Source organism: Lagopus muta, chromosome 3 (genome assembly GCF_023343835.1).
Source record: "Lagopus muta isolate bLagMut1 chromosome 3, bLagMut1 primary, whole genome shotgun sequence".
NCBI classification, from domain to species: Eukaryota; Metazoa; Chordata; class Aves; order Galliformes; family Phasianidae; genus Lagopus; species Lagopus muta.
In genome coordinates this window covers 76,084,527-76,103,159 of record NC_064435.1, presented here as the reverse complement: position 1 = coordinate 76,103,159, position 18,633 = coordinate 76,084,527, and the positions used below count along the sequence as shown (strand labels likewise).

The 18,633-nt window shown below is 35.9% G+C and overlaps 1 protein-coding gene across 4 annotated transcripts in view; it reads left to right on the top strand.

The window, feature by feature from the left end:
• Nucleotides 1-18,633, top strand: part of CDH9 (cadherin 9) — a 94,625-nt gene that overhangs the window by 63,526 nt on the left and 12,466 nt on the right. For 3 of the 4 annotated variants that reach the window (XM_048939537.1, XM_048939533.1, XM_048939536.1), the window contains 6 exons: nucleotides 1,098-1,217; nucleotides 3,438-3,605; nucleotides 7,434-7,621; nucleotides 8,870-9,123; nucleotides 9,664-9,800; nucleotides 10,689-10,810. In XM_048939537.1, the coding sequence (XP_048795494.1) occupies nucleotides 1,098-1,217; nucleotides 3,438-3,605; nucleotides 7,434-7,621; nucleotides 8,870-9,123; nucleotides 9,664-9,800; nucleotides 10,689-10,810 (989 nt within the window). The remainder of the gene's footprint in view (nucleotides 1-1,097; nucleotides 1,218-3,437; nucleotides 3,606-7,433; nucleotides 7,622-8,869; nucleotides 9,124-9,663; nucleotides 9,801-10,688; nucleotides 10,811-18,633) is intronic. The other variant, XM_048939534.1, reaches the window with a different exon arrangement.

Genomic DNA, 18,633 nt, shown 5'->3' with positions numbered 1-18,633 from the left:
CAGCCATCAGCCCTTGATAAGAAGCTAAAGATCTTTACAGTTTCAGTTGTTAGACTGCCTCCATATGTGCAGAAATTTGTCAGCTCTAGATTAGGTTAGCAAAATGCATACTGATATCTTGAAAATTGCTTAGAAATAAAAGCTTGAGAAGATTTATATATATGTATGTAATATTCTAAAAAATATTATATTTTAACAGTTATTGTATAGGGTTGTCTAGGGCTTTATAAAAGCTTTCATTTGCTTCTAAACCATGAATTACACACAGTGAATTGTCTCTGTTTTTGTTTTTTTGTTTTTTTTTTTGTTTTTTTTTTTAATCTCATATATCCTATTCTCTCATTGTGATCAGAGGACCTCAGGAAAAAGTTTTTATTCAAAATAAATATTTATTTAAAAAAATTGTAGTTATGGTTTAACAGAAATTATTTGCCAGATAGTTGGATAATTTTAATAAGGATGAAAAAAGTGCATCATATGATTTTGCAAAATGTAACTAATTTTTAAAAAGTAATTTTAAAAATTAGATTGAGACAGAATTTTTTTTAGATTTGACCAGATATTTTGAGGTTGTCTTCTAAACAGAAAATCAAGTTAGTGTATTACTTAAGCTGAACTTGAAAGTCATAATAGTATTTTTCACATAGTAGATTCCTAGTTTTTAAGTGTACAGTCTCTACTGAGGCCATATTACACCAAAAGGCCACCTTAAAAACTATTTAATTTCAAGAAAAAAATTAGTGCTTTACTGTTTTTCAAAGGATGTGCCATTCCCTGTAAATTTCTAATGCTTATCTGAATCACAGAATCACAGAATGGACAGGATTGAAAAGGACCTCAAGGATCATGAATCTCCAACCCCACTGCCACATGCAGAGCCACCAACCTCCAAGCATGGAGTTTAAGTGATACTGATTTTAGTTTTAGTCATAGAGAAGATATGACTTATTTTGCTTTTTGCCTGAGGATGATAATACTGGATTTATCTATTAGATGTTGACTTTTTACTGAATCCAGTTCTGAAAATACTACATATGATTTCTAAGAAATACATGCCTTCTTAGAATTCTTTAATTCCTTGTTTGGTGCCCATTTAGGTACATCCGTTATTCAAGTGACAGCCACAGATGCTGATGATGCCAACTACGGAAATAGTGCCAAAGTGGTGTACAGTATTCTTCAGGGACAGCCATATTTCTCAGTGGATCCAGAAACAGGTTAGCAACTCACAAGGTTCTGGTTTTTGAAATGACAGAGAGTAGATACAGGGATGAAGATATTTTTCACTTTTATTTAAATATTGTGTGATATAACTTGACATAAAGCAGTTAATCTTTTTACAAATGGAAGTTGTAATCCACGAAAGTATAACTTTTCTGTTAAAATAAAATTGGTTTGGAAGAATAATTTCATTGTTTGATATGAATACGGTTAATGGAAGACAATTGTTAACTCTAAGGTCAATCGTTTAGAGTGTAGATTATTGGAAGGGGCTCAAAGATTCATGTTTTAATAGTTTGTTTTACACCAGTTTCTGGGATTTTATCTGGTTCATCTCTAAATGTATGCATATATATAAATATGTGTATATGTAGATATACATATGCATATGCACACATGGAAAATTTCAGACCATGAGATAAAAAAAGTATCTCCAGAGGTAAATAAACTATCCATAAAAGTTTGTGACAGATTCTTGTTAAATTACAATTTTTATGTCAAAAAGTTTTTTGAAGCTATACTCTGACTCCAGCAGAATTGGAATAAGAACCATTAGTACATTACTTAGGGCCTTAAAGCATAAGGAGAAATCCTTTTCACTGTTATATAAGAAATGGTCAAGCAAAGGAAGAAAGACTCATATGAACTTTGGTTAATAACTTTGGTTAATAACTTTGGTTCTTTGGTTATCAACAAAGAACAGACTTTAATTTTTTAATTTTTTTTTATTTTTATTTTTATTTTCTTTAATTTCAAGAAGAATACTAATGCAGTACTGGGTTTCAAAGGCATACATTTTTCCTGTACTTTTACCATGGGCCACAAAATTGTGGCCCCATAAAACATCAAATCAACAAAAAAAAGCTACTGAAATCAAAAAGAAACGGTTCATATCAACACATACAAAACTTTTCATGCATTGCACTACCATGTTTCTGCGTATCATCAAATTCATTCTAAGTATCCAAAATTTAAGTGAAATTTTTTCCGGAGTCCATGAAGTTCCTAGTCTAATGGGCATGCTCAGATTATGGCTAATTTACTTTTGAAACAATTACTTTTTGCAATTCAGCAAGGCCATTATAGCCATTATATATAGGATAATAAGAGAGAATAATGTGGAATGAAGTTTGTTTCTTTTTCTCCACATGTTCTTAACTTTACCATACAGAAGCAAGGGAAAAGGACAATGATAGTTCATTAACCAAGGCTAGCAGGTGTTGAAGAAGGTAGACAGTTTGGGGAATATCTGAGAGATCATCTTTGATTTGATTTTATTTTTATCCATTTTTCTTTTTGATGTTACACTCATTAACATGCTGAGTTATGGTAGGTAGAACCCAGTAACTCTGAATAGGATATAAATGCCATAACTATACTAGAGAATTTTGACTTTTGTTTTTTTGCCTTGTTTCACTATCTTTTTGGGAGGGGGAACTCTGTAGATTTAAGAAACAAACAAACAAAAAAAAAATACATGTAATGGTAATGAGTGCCTTCCTCTGAAAAAGAAAAGGAAGGCATTTGAATCCCCCAAGGGAAAAAAAGAAACTGTATTTAAATTCTTCCACTTCAACAGAGAAAGTAATCATCACTTCAGTCCTGCAGAACCACTATATTTTAAATAAAAACAAAACAAAACAAAAAAAAACAAAAAACAACAGCAACAACAAAAAACGCCACCCAGAAACTCTGCTTATATTCTAAAATATGCATAATGGAAAGACTGTGTTCTGGATCTCAAGAAGATTTATTTGATCTTTCTTCAGGGTAGGAGATTTTTATTTTTATTTTATCACCTGAGTTTTTTGTGTGCTATGTAAAAATGTTTTTCAGCATTAGCTTTATAGTCTTTTCCAATTCTTCATTAGCTATAGTCCTGGTTGACTATCATTGCCCTCACTGGTCTTTAAAATCTATGGATCTATTAAAGTTTGAAATAATGAAACCAGGACATGATAGAGTTCATCATTAGGCCATAATATCAAACCCTCTACAGGGATGCAAATTTCATATTGCATTAAAATAATAGCTATGGATGGCAGCTGAAAAAAAGGTTATTAGTTCAACAAACATAATTTTGCCACTGAAAGAAATACTAATTTAGAATATTAGAAACAATGAATAATATATTTCTTTTATTTCTATATATTTGAAAAATCAGAGGTTAAAGTGTGCCTTCTACTCTGTGTCTCTTTTTTTCTCTTTTCTCTAAGGCATAATCAAAACTGCTCTACCGGACATGAGCAGAGAAAACAGGGAAGAGTATCAAGTGGTCATCCAGGCCAAAGACATGGGAGGACAGATGGGAGGACTATCAGGGACCACCACGGTTAACATCACACTGACGGATGTCAATGACAATCCACCTCGATTTCCGCAGAGTATGGAACACTAAGAGTTCTGTTGCTTTCCAATGAATTTCTCTAAATCTGTTGCTTCACTGTCACCTTCTGCGATCTTTTTTTTCTCTCCCCTTTTATTATTTATTTATTTATTGTTTTACTATAAATACAAGCCCACTGCTGTGTCTGGTTTTTTTTGTTGTTGTTGTTTGGTTGGTTGGTTTTTTTTTTGTTGTTGTTGCAGTGACATAAAGGCAAAGTGAATCTTCTTTTTTAAATGTCAAAACATTTTCTGCAACTATAAGCTTACTTTACCTTCTTACTCTGCTCATAGGAATGTTAACTGTAACAGCAGACTTGGGTAACTGTAGGGTTTTCAGAACCTTTACTGAAATTTAATAACAAAATCTAGGATTGAGTTTATATGCCCCTAACATTTAGCCAAGTAGTTCACCAAATTTTCTTATATACCACCTTGCACAGGCAGAGTTGATCAGGAGATATGCTTTGCTGGAAGTCTAAGTATTTGCTTCAGGTACTTGTAATCTGTACTTAATTCCTGATAAAGTCTGCTTTGTATAATCTAGTCTGTATCTGATGCACAACTGAGGTTTTCAAAAATGTCTGTTTAATAAATGTGACAAAATTTATAAAATTAAATTAAAAATTAAAATTAAAACAATAGAAAAATGCACAATATAGTAAGCTTCATGAAATACTACAGATCCTTTCATCCTAGGCTACTTGTTTAAATCCAGTTCCTTGTTGTTACAATCAGTGTCTACTAACTGCTTGACAGGCTACAGATATAATAAATTTACAGCCTCAGTTCAGTGTCTGCTGGAAGAATGTCCATGTTGTAAAATTTGAATTGCTTGTTAGCACTGATAAGAGACCTGACCGTCTCTCTTTACAAATTCACCAAAGAATGAACAAACAAGGCTGAACTCTCTCCCACACTTAAAGAAACTTGAAAAGTACTTCAGCGCCATGGCGATAAGTACACTCAAAGCAGTATAAGCATGTCAGCCTAGAACAGATTCTTTAAAATGTTAGAAAACTCAGAGTGGGAGAGAGGATTTTTGAAGCTTGCTTTCATTCTTCCTACTTGGTTGTGTTCTAAAAAGAGAAGGGAGAGAAAGTACAGTGGGTCTTATAAAGAAAGATAATTTGAATCATAATCAGTACAGTTTTCAACCAATTTTTCTGCTTGATTTTAGGAGAGGATACTCTTTTATAGCATGATACAGCCTACAGTACTTTGGCAAACAGGAATTCCCAAACCTAAATTAGAGTGTGGTGTAGCCCATTCCAAGCTTTGTTGCAGAATAAAATTAAATAAAATTAAACAAAACAAAATTATATAAAACAATAAAATGAAGGATACACAGAACTACAAAATGATGTTAGTTTCTCACTCAGTCTCCTTAGCCTTCATTCCTTAATGATGATCTTGAAAGATTAGCTGAAGCCTGAAGTCTATAGAAGTTCTGATGATTATGATTAGTTTTGGTTCTGGTACATAACTGTAAAGAAATTCACACAATTTGATGCTTCATAAAATATGCCATGTAGCTTTCTACATAGAATATCACTAAAGAACATAAATTGGCCATACATTAATTGCTATGGGATGTCTTCAGGGGAGTAACTTTCATTTTCTTGATGACCCTCCCTTTTTATTTTCTTTCTCCTTAACAGGGTGATTTTCAAAATTTCTAGGGAAACCAGGTATATAGACACATCCAAAAATTTTAATTTATTCTAAGATAAATAAGAACATCCCTTCAAATTAATACATGATTTTGCAGGTTTTCTCCTTCCAAAGGCAATTATTTTCCATTTTCTTTTATGTGAGGCAAGAATAAGTACAAATGTGACCCAATGCAGAGGGTCAATAGCAAGTGGACACAACAGGAGTTAATGTGATGTTGCTGAAGAACTGAAGACTGATTTATTAAAGTAGATAAAAGAATGAAATTGGTGGAGAGCACTGTGAAGTACTGGATGTTTGGATTGCAATAAGAAGAAACATTTTATGTTTTGTTCTATTTCCTGAAATGTTCAATGTCCTTCACACTTGAAAAACAGGCAAATTTAAATGCTGAATTTATATGGCACACTAATGAAAATTCAAAACTGAAATTCAATTGTACTCTAAATCAAACTAGCCATCTCACATCCCAAAATTACATAGTTCTCAGGCAGAACAACAAAAATAAGGAGTGTTTTCAGATGCAAAAACAATTAAGGGAGTTGTTTATTTATATTACTTATGTATATATGGAAGAAGCCATAAGTGGAATTATTAAATCTATTCTTACAGTATTCTCAGCACTTCTGACAATCCCTTGAATTTGAGTAAGCCTTCAAACTTATATTTAGCTGCCAAGAGTCCTAACTTTCTTCAAATTTTCAGCTTTAAGGGAATAACGTTTATTCTAATCTGTGTGGATTGCAGTCAGAGTCTATTGCTGAGCAATTTTGTAACAATAAATAAAATTTAGCATCAAGCATTAGCTTCCATGTTGTTACACATCTATATAATTACAGGGTATTTCCAGAGACAATGTTTTGTACTCCGTACATTTTGAGGTACAGACTCCCTCATCACTCAGATGTCTACTACGGCCTTTTTTGCATAAAATAAACCTTTAGGACTCTGCAAGGGTCTTAAATGAAAGCAGAGTATGTGTAAATACAGGAAACAGCCAATAGGCTACTTAAAAGAAATATACTTGTTAGTACTGTACTTCAGGTTAATACAATTTTTAGATCCTTCAAAAAATATTTTTGCATTTCGCCCAGTGTTAATTAGTCAGATCAAGAATTTTAAGCTATTTTTTCCAGTATTATTATTTTGCATAGTGATTTCATGTTTATTTACATCAGAAAATAGCTCAAAAAACCTCAAATTCTGGAAATTTGCGTGGAATATGCTCTGTATACATATATATGTATATATGTCAAATATTCTCTAGCAAATGACAGAAAATATTGATTTAGAATTGTCTTGCTAATGGTGAAGAACCTTCATTGTTTAGTTCTTACTGGTCAAGAAAACCATCTGATTTATTAATACTTTTTATGCTATAGCATGTCTTAATATTAAGATTTTTATGGTGAATGTTGTCAGAAAATACATATAAATTCACATTTCATCTGTGTATTAGATGAAATATTTCTGTCAGTGTAATCAGAATTTTTTCTAGCAAAACCTGATTATAAAAACATTAAATGACACCAACCACTGAAGGAGCACAATATGTATGTGCTGAGTAAATTAAAGAAAATCTAAAGTATGTGCATTTTAATTAACTATAGCAATTAACATGAACATGTACCCAAATTCTCTTTACTGTGACTCTTTATTATGTATTACCAATAATGGATAAATGAATTGTTTTAGATAGAACATCTGAAATGGATATAAATTTCCAAATATCAAAAGAGGAAAAGTATAGCCTATTCTATCTTAGTCTCCTGCTTTGCTACTGCTCTTCTGTCTTGAGGAAGCAAAACAAAATCTGCTACTTACAAATGTATCTGGCAACATGTCTGGAGAACTGAGGAAAAAGAATAGTTAATGAATCAGCATTAGAATCACTGCCATATTATTGAGCTTCTCTGTTCCAGTATTAAAAATATTAAAAACACTGTACTAAATGGCTTTGAAGAATCATTTGAAATTTTTGTGACAGTTTGTCAGTCAACTCCAAGCCCTGTTTTGTATAAGTAAAAGTTTAGTGTAATGACTAATGGCATTTTTCTTTGTGTAATTTTAAAAACTCGAGGTGAAATTGAAGGTGTTTATTATTCAGAAGAACAAAGTTTCTTAAAATAAAAAGTTTGATTTTGCTCTTCCAGGCACCTACCAGTTCAGCTCTCCTGAATCTGCACCACCTGGGACTCCTCTTGGTAGGATTAAAGCCAATGACCCCGATCTGGGTGAAAATGCAGAGATTGAGTATAGTATCTCCAATGGGGATGGATCAGATGTGTTTGATATCATCACTGACAAGGATACACAGGAAGGGATTATAACTGTCAAAAAGGTTTATTTTTTCTCCTTCTCTTTTATATGTACTTAGCTCTCCAGGTGTTATGGTTATTTTTCCAGGGTAAGGGAGGGTAGATCTCACAAGGGGTCAAAGCTGCCAAGGAGTTCTTCTATTAGTTTTGTTCTTCTCTTTCTTCAGCAGATATCTGTTATTTTCAAGTCTCGAGGGAAATTTACTGGCATGTCACTTCACATAAAGCAATATTTCAGTGGCAGTTGTCTGCTCAGTATATGTAATCTCACACAGTACTTTCAAATTAGGGCTCTGTGAACCTGGAGGGGTTCAGTTTGCAGTGGGGTTTGTCAGCTGAATGGTGCAGTAGTACTCACAAAAGGTTGGAGGCTCACCTCCTGTTTGATGATCTTACATTTACAGCCTGTTACCCTGTAATCTCTTTGAAAATCCAGTACACTCAGACCTTAAATCTGTTTCGGTTTAAGTTCAGCCTCGGTGAAACTTAAGTTCTTCGATATTATGTCAATTGAGGTCTTAAGAGCAAAGGGATTGATAGGAATTTATCTCAAAATGCCATATCTGACAGATTGGTTTGGTGCTTTTTATGGTTCAGACTGTTGAAGTATGAACACTCTTTTTAGTTCTGTTCTTAAATGATCAGTAACAGTAAATTGTTGTATATATACGTAATACAAATATATGGAAACTGTATATATGTGTTCATTTCTGTGTGCACATGCATGCACATATCTATGTATATATATGTATACATACAAATATACACATAGGCAGGAAATCAGATCTTGCATTTTTTCTTTTCGCTGTGGAATATGGAGTGTAGGAATAAGTTGTATCATGGTTACTACTGATGCAGAATAAACAAGACTAGGTGATAATATGGGAGCAGACAGGAGAGTGGAAATAGGGCAGAGTGACTTAAAGAGCTGGCATAAGTGTTTTTGTTCCATAAGGAAAATAAGGACATTTGCACTTCCTACTTGTGGAGGGAGTACATCTTGCCTGTTTCTTTCTATTTTTATATAGATAAATCATCCAGGGCTTCTATGAATCTGAACAAGTAGTAGGCAAAGAGATCATAGTTGTCTTGCTTCCCTGTATAATTCTCATTTTTTCTTATACTTAGAAAATGCCATCTTCCCCAAGATCATTACAAATTTGAGACTTTTTTTTCTCTGAAAAATGCTTAAATATTTAATTCATCATTGTAAAGCTGACTCACATTTCTTATAAAATGATGCAATTTTCTTAATATTATTTGCTCCCTAGCAGCTGGATTTTGAAAAGAAGATATTATACACCTTAAGAGTGGAAGCAACGAACACTCATCTGGATCCTCGTTTTCTTCAGCTGGGGCCATTTAAAGACACAGCTCTGGTCAAAATTTCTGTAGAAGACATAGACGAACCTCCAGTGTTCAGCAGATCCTCATATTTAATAGAAGTAGATGAAGATGCTAAGGAAGGAAGCATTATTGGGCAGGTTGTAGCCCGAGATCCAGATATAACAAAAAATACAATAAAGTAAGTCATTACACGTTGTTAAATGCTTTAAATATTGGTTACATCTCACGCAAAGCATGATGAGGATGGAGTAGTACAGTGGCGCGCTTATGTAATTAAGCTCATAGGAGCCACTGAAAAATATTCAACAGATAAACATCTATGGGAACTTGTGATTGCAAGCAGTTATAAAGTGACAACTACACCTGAAATGTATGTCCTTTGATGGCTGAATTCTCCAAGAATTACACTGCCAAAATATTATCTAAGAACATTCAGTTTTACTTCATCATTCACTTTGCAAATTCAAACATAACTTTGAATAACAATCTAATAAACAGTACGCATAATTAATTTGCCCTTCATTCCGCTCAGTCTTAAAAAAGACTTTTCTCTGTATTTGTAACACACTGCATTCCTGTGGCAGTTACAGAAAAGCTTAGGACTACCTGTTTAGAAAACATTCTCGATTAACTACAGTGAAACTCACAAAATGGCTGTAAACTAATCTGAAGACTGTGTCAAGAAACAATGAAGCTCAGTTGTAATATATCTTAACAGATATACTGTGGATCGACACACTGACCTGGATAGAATTTTCAACATCTATTCAGGAAATGGATCCTTATTCATCTCAAAGCCACTTGACCGGGAAGAAACTCCCTGGCACAATATCACTGTCATAGCAACTGAAATCAGTAAGTTGGAGCGATTTAACTAAGAAGCACATTGGATCTGAGAAAGACTGAAATACTACAGTATTTATGATGTAGGCCTGCCCTTCCTCAAATATTGTCAATACATAGAGTATCTTTATATGTGCTTATATATCTACTTAAGGATTATCTTTGCCCATTTGTGGAAAGATAATTTGGAATTCTGAACAAAACTGGTTTCCTGAGAATTCCCTGCAAATCATTTACTGTAGAATAAATGTGTCTCAGCCAACCAATAACAGGCATCAGAAGGAAATTTTCTAATTTTTAGAAAGACTGTTACCTTTTCCTCACACAACACTCCTTCACTGTAAGGTCAAATATTGCCTCCATTTTCAGTAAATGTAGTGTATGAGTCATGTCCGACTATAGCCTGATGCCAGATGTCAAGCTTGCCAATACTAACTGCTTTTAATATCTGCACAGATCCACTTTGTGGTTTTACTGTTTTAGAAGGGACAACACTTTTTTTCTCTTTCTTTAGTTGACTCTAAATTATTCTTGACAGCTCTGCATCGGGAAACAGCCCTTAAAATGAATCATTTACTTCACCAATGTATGGAATACAAGTCAAATGTCAGTAACAACTCAGTGGCCAATTATGCAAATCTTTTAAGCAGACTTTGTTTGTATAATTTCAAAATTCAAGTAGTACAATAGAAGAAAAAGATTTCAAATATTGCTAGGGCTTTTAATCCTATGCAAAATACAAGAGTAGAAAGTTGAGGATAATTGTTTTCATGTTATGAAGATTAATATTTCCAGTGTCTATTGGAGGAAAAAAAAAACAAAACAGATCTTTTCACAAATTGTGTGCTGTGCAAAACTTCGCGTTGTACATAGTACATTGTAATCATGCTCTTGTTTCAGATAATCCTAAACAAAGTAGCCAGATACCTGTCTTCATCCGGATTTTAGACATAAATGATCACGCACCAGAATTTGCCAAATACTATGAAATATTTGTCTGCGAAAACGCAAAAGCAGGACAGGTAAGTGAATATTTACGTTTTTGAGAATTCTAGTGAAACTGTTAAGGAATATCATTATAGAGACTTCATAGTGTCTACATTTCAACAACTGCAAATCAAACCAACAACCTCTTTAGTCCCTGTCTACTACAGTAGCTACCTGTTGTTTACCAGAAGATTTTAAAAGATAAAGATGGAAGATTTTATGTTAATATAGTATCACATAGTATAAGGAAATGTTTATTTAGGGTGTGTTTTCATCCTTAATATCAGAAAATATTTTTCAGATCTACTTATGCATAATGCTACAAAATATCTTTGTACTCTCTCATAACTCCATTTCCTTTGGGAAGTTTTTCAAAGCCTTAGTTGACATAGCCACACCTTCAAGTACATAAACACAGGAAAATGTTTTACTATGCTCCAGTAAAGGAGATGTAGAATAAAAAAATCTTTTATATAAAAAATGCATAAGTACATGAATAAATAAAGCTAATGTGACTGTTTTCTTTGCAAGTTTTATAAAATTCTGAATTGAGCTGAATGTGAGCAAAACTCATGTACATCCCTTTTAAAATTATTTGATAAACTCTGTAATTATCTAAAAAGATGATAAGATTTATGAAAGAAAATTAGAAACAATGTGTATTTATGATTACATCTGTCAGCTTTTCTGTCTTAAGTTTTGTGAAGGAAGAGAATGTTTTGCTAATTTTTAATTCCGAAAGTACTTACTGAGTTGATACCAAATAACTGGATACAGCATCAGATTATATACCCCGAAATTGTCACTCTAGCATGTGCTTAAGTCCACGTTTGAATCCTGTCTTATTTCCTCTCTCATCTTTGAAAGGATGAGAAGACTTGAGATGATTATTTTCCCTAAAGGAAATTTGAGTTTGTTTCTGCTGAGGTAGAGGCCAGGATAGAATTCTAGATCTTTATTTCTGTCTTTTGAGCATACTAACTACACAAAACTCAAAGACTTTATAGGACTGAGCAACATGGATATGCATCAGAAAATACATTATTTTTAACTTTGTTCTCTGTCGAGAGTTATTTGCATTTACCAAGGCCATGATGACTGTACTGAAAATAGCATAAATGATACTTGGGATTGATCTAGAATGTCAGAGCTTGCAGAACTCTAGAAAGGGCAAGAATATGCAGTTTACCAGATGCAAAGCAATGGTGTTTTAAAAAAGGTTTAAGAGATAAAAACAAATATATATATATAATGGAAAAAGACAAAAATAGAAAAGAGAGAGAAAAAGGTGTGTAAACTGAAAGGTGTGTAAATTGCATTCAGTCTACTAATGTGTTAATATTGCCCCTACTACTGAAACTTAGTTAAATGGAGGATAGTCTGAGTGAAATCGATTGGCTTCAGAGAGGTACTTGATCTTATTTTAATTCTTTTTCAAGAAAGTTCATTGTATTTGCCCCCCATGCCTCCTCCCTGGAAGCATTCAAGGCCAGATTGGATGGGGCTTTGAGCAACCTGCTCTACTGAGAGGTGTCCCTACTTATAATAGAAAGGTTGGAAATACATAGATGATCTTAAAAGTCTGTTTCAACCCAAACCATTCTATGATTCCATGATTTTGTTCTTGATACGAATGATGTACATAGATAAATATGCATATCAAAGGCAGTGGTGAATTTAATTAAAACAGTGGAGGAAATTAAAATATCAGAAAAATGAACAAGATACATCTTTCAAAACAACTGAAAGATTCAAAACAACTGAAGCTTATGATCAGAACATACTGTCATAGCCGACAACATTAATTGTCATATAAGTGTATAGTTCAATACTTATAGAATGAGAAAAGCCTTTCTCTCAACTTCTGATTATTGAAACCTCATATTTTTTATGATCTACAATCTCTTTTATTTATTTATTTTTTTCTTCAGATTGAATACATTCAGATAATTCTAGTCACTGATTTGAATGGTTGGCACATGACCTGAATTCTGACTGTGCAACAAAATTTCTTTGCACAAGATGAAATTGAGACAAAGAAATCTTAAAATCTTAGTAAAATGGCTGATAGCAAAGTAGGTCATATACTTTAATTGAATAACACAAAGAAATCTTTAGAGCTTAGTAGTACTATTTCAATGAAATTAATCATGTAGAATATTATCAGTTAGTTCAATCCAGTCAAAACTCTTGTCAGTTTTCTTTCACCAAACAGTCTAGAATACTTGATGAATTACCCAATAACATAGAAAACTGCATTTACTTTCCCAGTGAAGTCAGTGTCTTTCTAAAAATAGCCATGAGAAAATGAGAAGGCCTGTGAATTACGTGTTTTATTGTTTAGATCTTCCGTCCATCTACTGTATCAATTTAATTCCAGATATTATATTCCTTAATTGGAAAAATCTGCAGATACTAGAAAGAGAGTACGCATCAAATGTAGATGCAGAAGGATGGGAGAACTAGACCTTTCTTTTATTTTTTAACAGTTAGTTTCCTCATGCAGGCATCTGAATTTACACCTGGATATTTACCTGTATTTGAAACTGTTTCAGAAAAGAAATAAACTTTAATACATGAGAATACTTTTAGTTTGGAACCTAAAAATAACAGTGAATATAGAGACGCAAACTGGAATGTTTGGGCTATAGATGCTAAATTCCAGATAGCTCATGTTTAGCAGCCCCCAGTAAGTATAATTAATATGCATTCAATTAGTACTACACTTTATTTTAAATATCACCTAAAAATACTTTCTTATTAGAGTCATTATTGCTTCTTCACACATCACAGCAGTGCTTTGACATCTGGTGCCCATAACAGAAGAGACAGACTGAGAAGATAAATGTATTTAGTTAATTTCTAAAAGATTATTATTTTTTTTAATTGTGCCCAACTATTAATCACCATGCTCTCTAAATCCCAGTTGCATAGTGAAGCAGTCAGAATGATCAAATATTGTTCTCTACTGTCTAGTAACATTACTCATTCTCTATATCAGCTGATATTAGAGGCTCCATTTGTTGTGTTTTCAGAAAGAAAATCCTACAGAGTGTCTCCTCCCCCTCTGCCACTGTTTTGTCTCCAGATAACAGTGGTATGATTAGGGAGAAATATTGTCACTAGAGATGCATAAACAATAGCATTGATAAGGCTGGAATAGATCTGTCACCTTGCGAGCCTAATGCACAAGCTATAGAGGAGTATGATGCAGCCTTCCCCTTGCAGAATTTAAAAACTCCTAATCCTCTGATGGTGTGCTGGAGCCCCAGGGACTGCTGTAGGGAAGGCTCTGGTACAAGTTCTCTCATGCCCTTGTCACAGGAATTAATTGTGTCTTTGTAGCTGGATTAGAGGATGAATCCTCTCCATGGAAACTAGGAAGATTTACTTGAAAAGGAGGTTGAATAAACTGAGCAAGTTAGTGACAACAATTCAGTTAATTTCAACATCTACTGATAATATTTAAGAAAACTACCTGAATTGCTTTTTAGCATTGATGCTATATTCTTTCCTGCCATTTAGGGGCTCTCAAGCATCAGAACAGGGAAAGAATTTGTTTTCTCTCTTGGAAAGCTGGCAGATTTTTCATTTCATTACTCTCCATACACTGCTTCCTTTATAAGATGAAGAAGACAGATAACGCATTTTTAATGTGGTTGTTGCTAATTATCAGTCACAACTAGCTGTATGCTGTCCCTCTCTTCTCCAAGTAGAAACCTATTGATTTCATGAGAGGCACAAATTCCCTATTTGTCTCACTTTTAAAATAAGAATAGTAGTTTAATTAAAATCTTTCCAACTTCTATAAAGAATTCAGCCCTGCATTAAAACTGTCAGCATATGGTTGGCCCAGAGCCAAAGAGTAAAAATTGTTTTGCTTTAGCAAACATGAAACTTCATTAAATTGTGGGTATTTTAGAACATTTCTAAAGACATAATGCACCAGGATCAGAAGTCTATTCAATCTTACCCACATGTGTCACTGTAGTGATGCACATGCTGGAGCACTACCTGAACACATGAGATTGCACAAGCACTACGTTGACAAGTTAGGCATCCACTTAGTATTTCACTGATTTTGAAATAATTCTTTTGGGGGTATTTGATAATTCTTTTGGGGGTATATCTTTCCATTACTCATACTTCAGGTGGGCAGTGATTAAATTGTTCAGAGAAGCCTACGAAATATGAAAAGAGATTTCAGGTGTTTAGGGCATTTAGTTCAAGGTACAGGAGCACAAGTGATCTTTTGTTCTATACCTTTAGGGGTAGTGAAGGACATGGGGCAGGCTTGGAAAGCACAAGTAATGAATAATTGGCTCAGAAGCTGGTGTCGAGGCAGAAACTTTGGGTTCTTTGATCATGGGGCAGTTTACTCAGCCCCTGGCTTGTTGTCAGTGCATGTAACCCACCTATCTCAAAGGGGGAAACGAATCCTAGCACAGGAGATAGCAGGGCTGATTGAAAGAACTTTAAACTAGCTATGATGGGGAAAGGGAAAAACAGGGCTCACCAGAGATGAGGCTAGGGGAAAAACGCTTGAGCTGGGAGTGAGACCAATGACTCAGCTGAAGTGCATCTACACTAATGCACACAGCATAGGCAACAAGGAGAAGGAGCTGGAAGTGATTTTGCAACAGGCTAGCTATGACATAGTTGCTATTACTGAAACATGATGGAACCACTCCCATGACTGGAGTGCTGTGATGGATGGCTACAAGCTCTTCAGAAGGGATAGACGAGGAAGGAAGGGTGGTGGTGTGGTTTATATTGAAGAGTGTTTTGATGTTGAAGAGCTTGGGACTGGGAATGACAGAATTGAATGTCTATGGATAAGGATAAGATGGAAGGCCTATAGGTATGATATCTTGGTGGGTGACTGCCTAATCAGGATGTAGAGAAAGATGTAGCATTTTATGAGCAGCTTGTGGAAGTTGCACAATCGCCAGCACTTGTTCTCATGGGAGACTTCAACTTCCCTGATATATGTTGGAAATATAATGCAGCACAGAGGAAGCAGTCCAAGAGATTTCTAGAGTGTGTGGAAGATAGCTTCCTTACGCAGCTGGTATGAGAGCCTACAAGGGGTGGTGCCCTGCTAGACCTGCTCTTCACTAACAGAGAAAGACTGGTGGGAGATGTGAAGGCTGGGGACTGTCTTGGGCAGAGTGACCATGAAATTGTAGAATTCTCTATTCTTGGAGGTGTCAGAAGGGTGACTATCAAAACTACTACCTTGAACTTCAAGAGGGCGGACTTTGACTGTTCAGGATGCTTCTTGCAGGGGTACCTTGGGAGTTGCTCCCTAAGGGTAAAGCGGTCCAGGAAGCCTGGATGCTCCTCAAGATGGAAATCTTTAGAGGCACAAGAACATACTGTTCCTGAATGCTGTAAGGTGAGCCATAGGGGAAGAAGACTGGTGTGGATGAACTGGGAGTTACTGTTGAGACTCTGGAAGAAAAAGAGAGTCTATGTCCTCTGGAAGAAGAGATGGGCTACTTGAAGAGATTGCAAGGAAGTTGTTAAGATATGCAGGGAGGAAGTTAGAAAGGCAAAAGCCCAACCTGAACTCAGATTGCCCACTGCAGTAAAAGAGAATAAGGAATCCTTTTATAAATATATCAACAGTAAGAAGAGAACCAAGGAGAAGTTCCATCCTTTACTTGGTGCAGCGGGGAATGTGACCACTGAGGATAAGGAGAAGGCTGAGGTCCTCAACACCTTCTTTACATCTGTCTTTAATAGCCAGATCAGTTATTCTCGGGGCACTTTACGCCCTGATTTGGAAGCCTGGGATGCTATGCAGAATACACCCCTGATCATTCAGGTGGAGACAGAGAGCTCCTCCTCCATCTGGACTATCACAAGTCCATGGGAATGGATGAGCTCCACCCTAGGGTGATGAAGGAGCTGGGGGGAGTGGGATTGCTGAGCTGCTCTCCGCCATCTACCAGCGCTCCTGGTTGTCTGGAGAGGATGCAAAGGATTGGAGGCTTGCCGATGTAACTCCTATCTACAAAAAGGGCTGTAAGGAGGATCTGGGGAATGATATGCCTGTCAACCTGACCTTGGTACCAGGGAAAGTTATGGAGCAAATCATCTTGGGTGAGATCACAAAGCACGTGCGTGGTTTCCAGGGGATCAGGCCCAGCCAGCATGGGTTCATGAAAAGCAGGTTGTGCTTGACCAACCTCATCTCCTTCTACGACTGTGTGACCAGACCGGTAGACAAGGGAAAGGCTGTTGATGTAGTGTACCTAGACTTAGCAAAGTCTTAGACATGGTTTCTCACATTATTCTGCTGGGGAAATCGGCTACCCATGGCCTGGACAGGTATACCCTTCTTTGGGTAAGAAACTGGCTAGAAGGCCGTGCCCAACAGTTAGTAGTTAATTGAGTTAAATCCAGCTGGCGATCCGCTACAAGTGGTGTCCACCAGGGATCAGTACGGGGCCTATCTTGTGTAACATCTTTATTAATGATCTAGATGAGGGGATTAAGCGTACCATCAGCAAGTTTGCAGATGACACCAAGCTGGGAGGTAGTGTTGATCTGCCTGAGGGCAGGGAGGCCCTGCAGAGGGATCTAGATAAAGTGGATCACTGAACTGAGGTCAATAGGATGAGGTTCAACAAGGCCAAGAATTAGGTCCTGCACTTTGGCTACAATAACCCTATGCAACACTATAGGCTTGGGGCTGAGTGGCTGGATGACTGTGAAGAGGAAAGGAACCTAAAGCACTGGTTGATGCTTGGCTGAATGGCAGTGCCATCCTGGTCTGCATTAGAAATGGTGTGGCCAGCAGAAGCAGGGAGGAGATCAATTCCCTGTACTCAGCACCTTGAGTACTGTGTTCAGTTATGGGTCCCTCACTACTAGAAAGACATTGAGGCCCTGGAACTTGTCCAGAGAAGGGCAACAAAACTGGTGAGGGGTCTGGAGCACAAGTCTTATGAAGAGTGGCTGAGGGAGCTGGGATTGTTGAGCCTAGAGAAGAGGAGGCTCAAGGGAGACCCCACTGCACTCTATAACTTCCTTAAGGGAGGTTGTGGTGAGGAGGGGTTTGGCCTCTTCTGCAAGGCAACAAACAGGACCCGAGGAAATAGCTGCAAGTTGAGCCAGGGGAGATTTAGATTAGACATAAGGAAGAACTTTTTCTCTCAGAGAGTGGTCAGGCATTGGAACAGCCTGCTCAGGGAGATGGTGGAGTTGCTATCCCTGGCAGTGTTCAAGAGGTGTCTGGATGAAGAGCTATGAGATACTGTTTAGTAGCTTGTGGTAGTAATGTTGGTGGGAGGACGGTTGGACTAGATGATCTTGTAGGTCCTTTCCAACCTTGCGATTCTATGAATCTATCGTTCTGTGAACAATGTTACTTTAGTCCTGGAGAAATGTAGCTGCTTTCTAATCTTCCACAAGATCTTGAACCCAATCACTTCCCACTGTGCTGCATTAGCAGTGTATTCAAGGTTAGTTCGATTGTTCCTACCAGATCACATAGGCAGAAAAAGGGACAAGAAAGAGAAAGGACAGGAGAGACACAGATTTGCTTTTCCATCATTTCACTACAGTATGTGTAAACTGTTACATTCTGATCTCTCAAAAACAGACTCTTATGTATTTTTCATAGCTTATTGCAGATACATTGTTGAGATCAAACACCACAGAATTATTTGCTACACAAAAGAAGTTTAATATGTTTCAAGAAATGACAAAACCAGTGCTCCAAGATGCAGGATTTATTCTGTTCTCTCCTAAGTCACTTCAGAAAAAAAGTGTCAGACAAAAACAATGAACAAAATGTCCCTTTCTCAAGTGTCTAGTGATGTTTTAAAAACTTATTTCAGAAGCACAC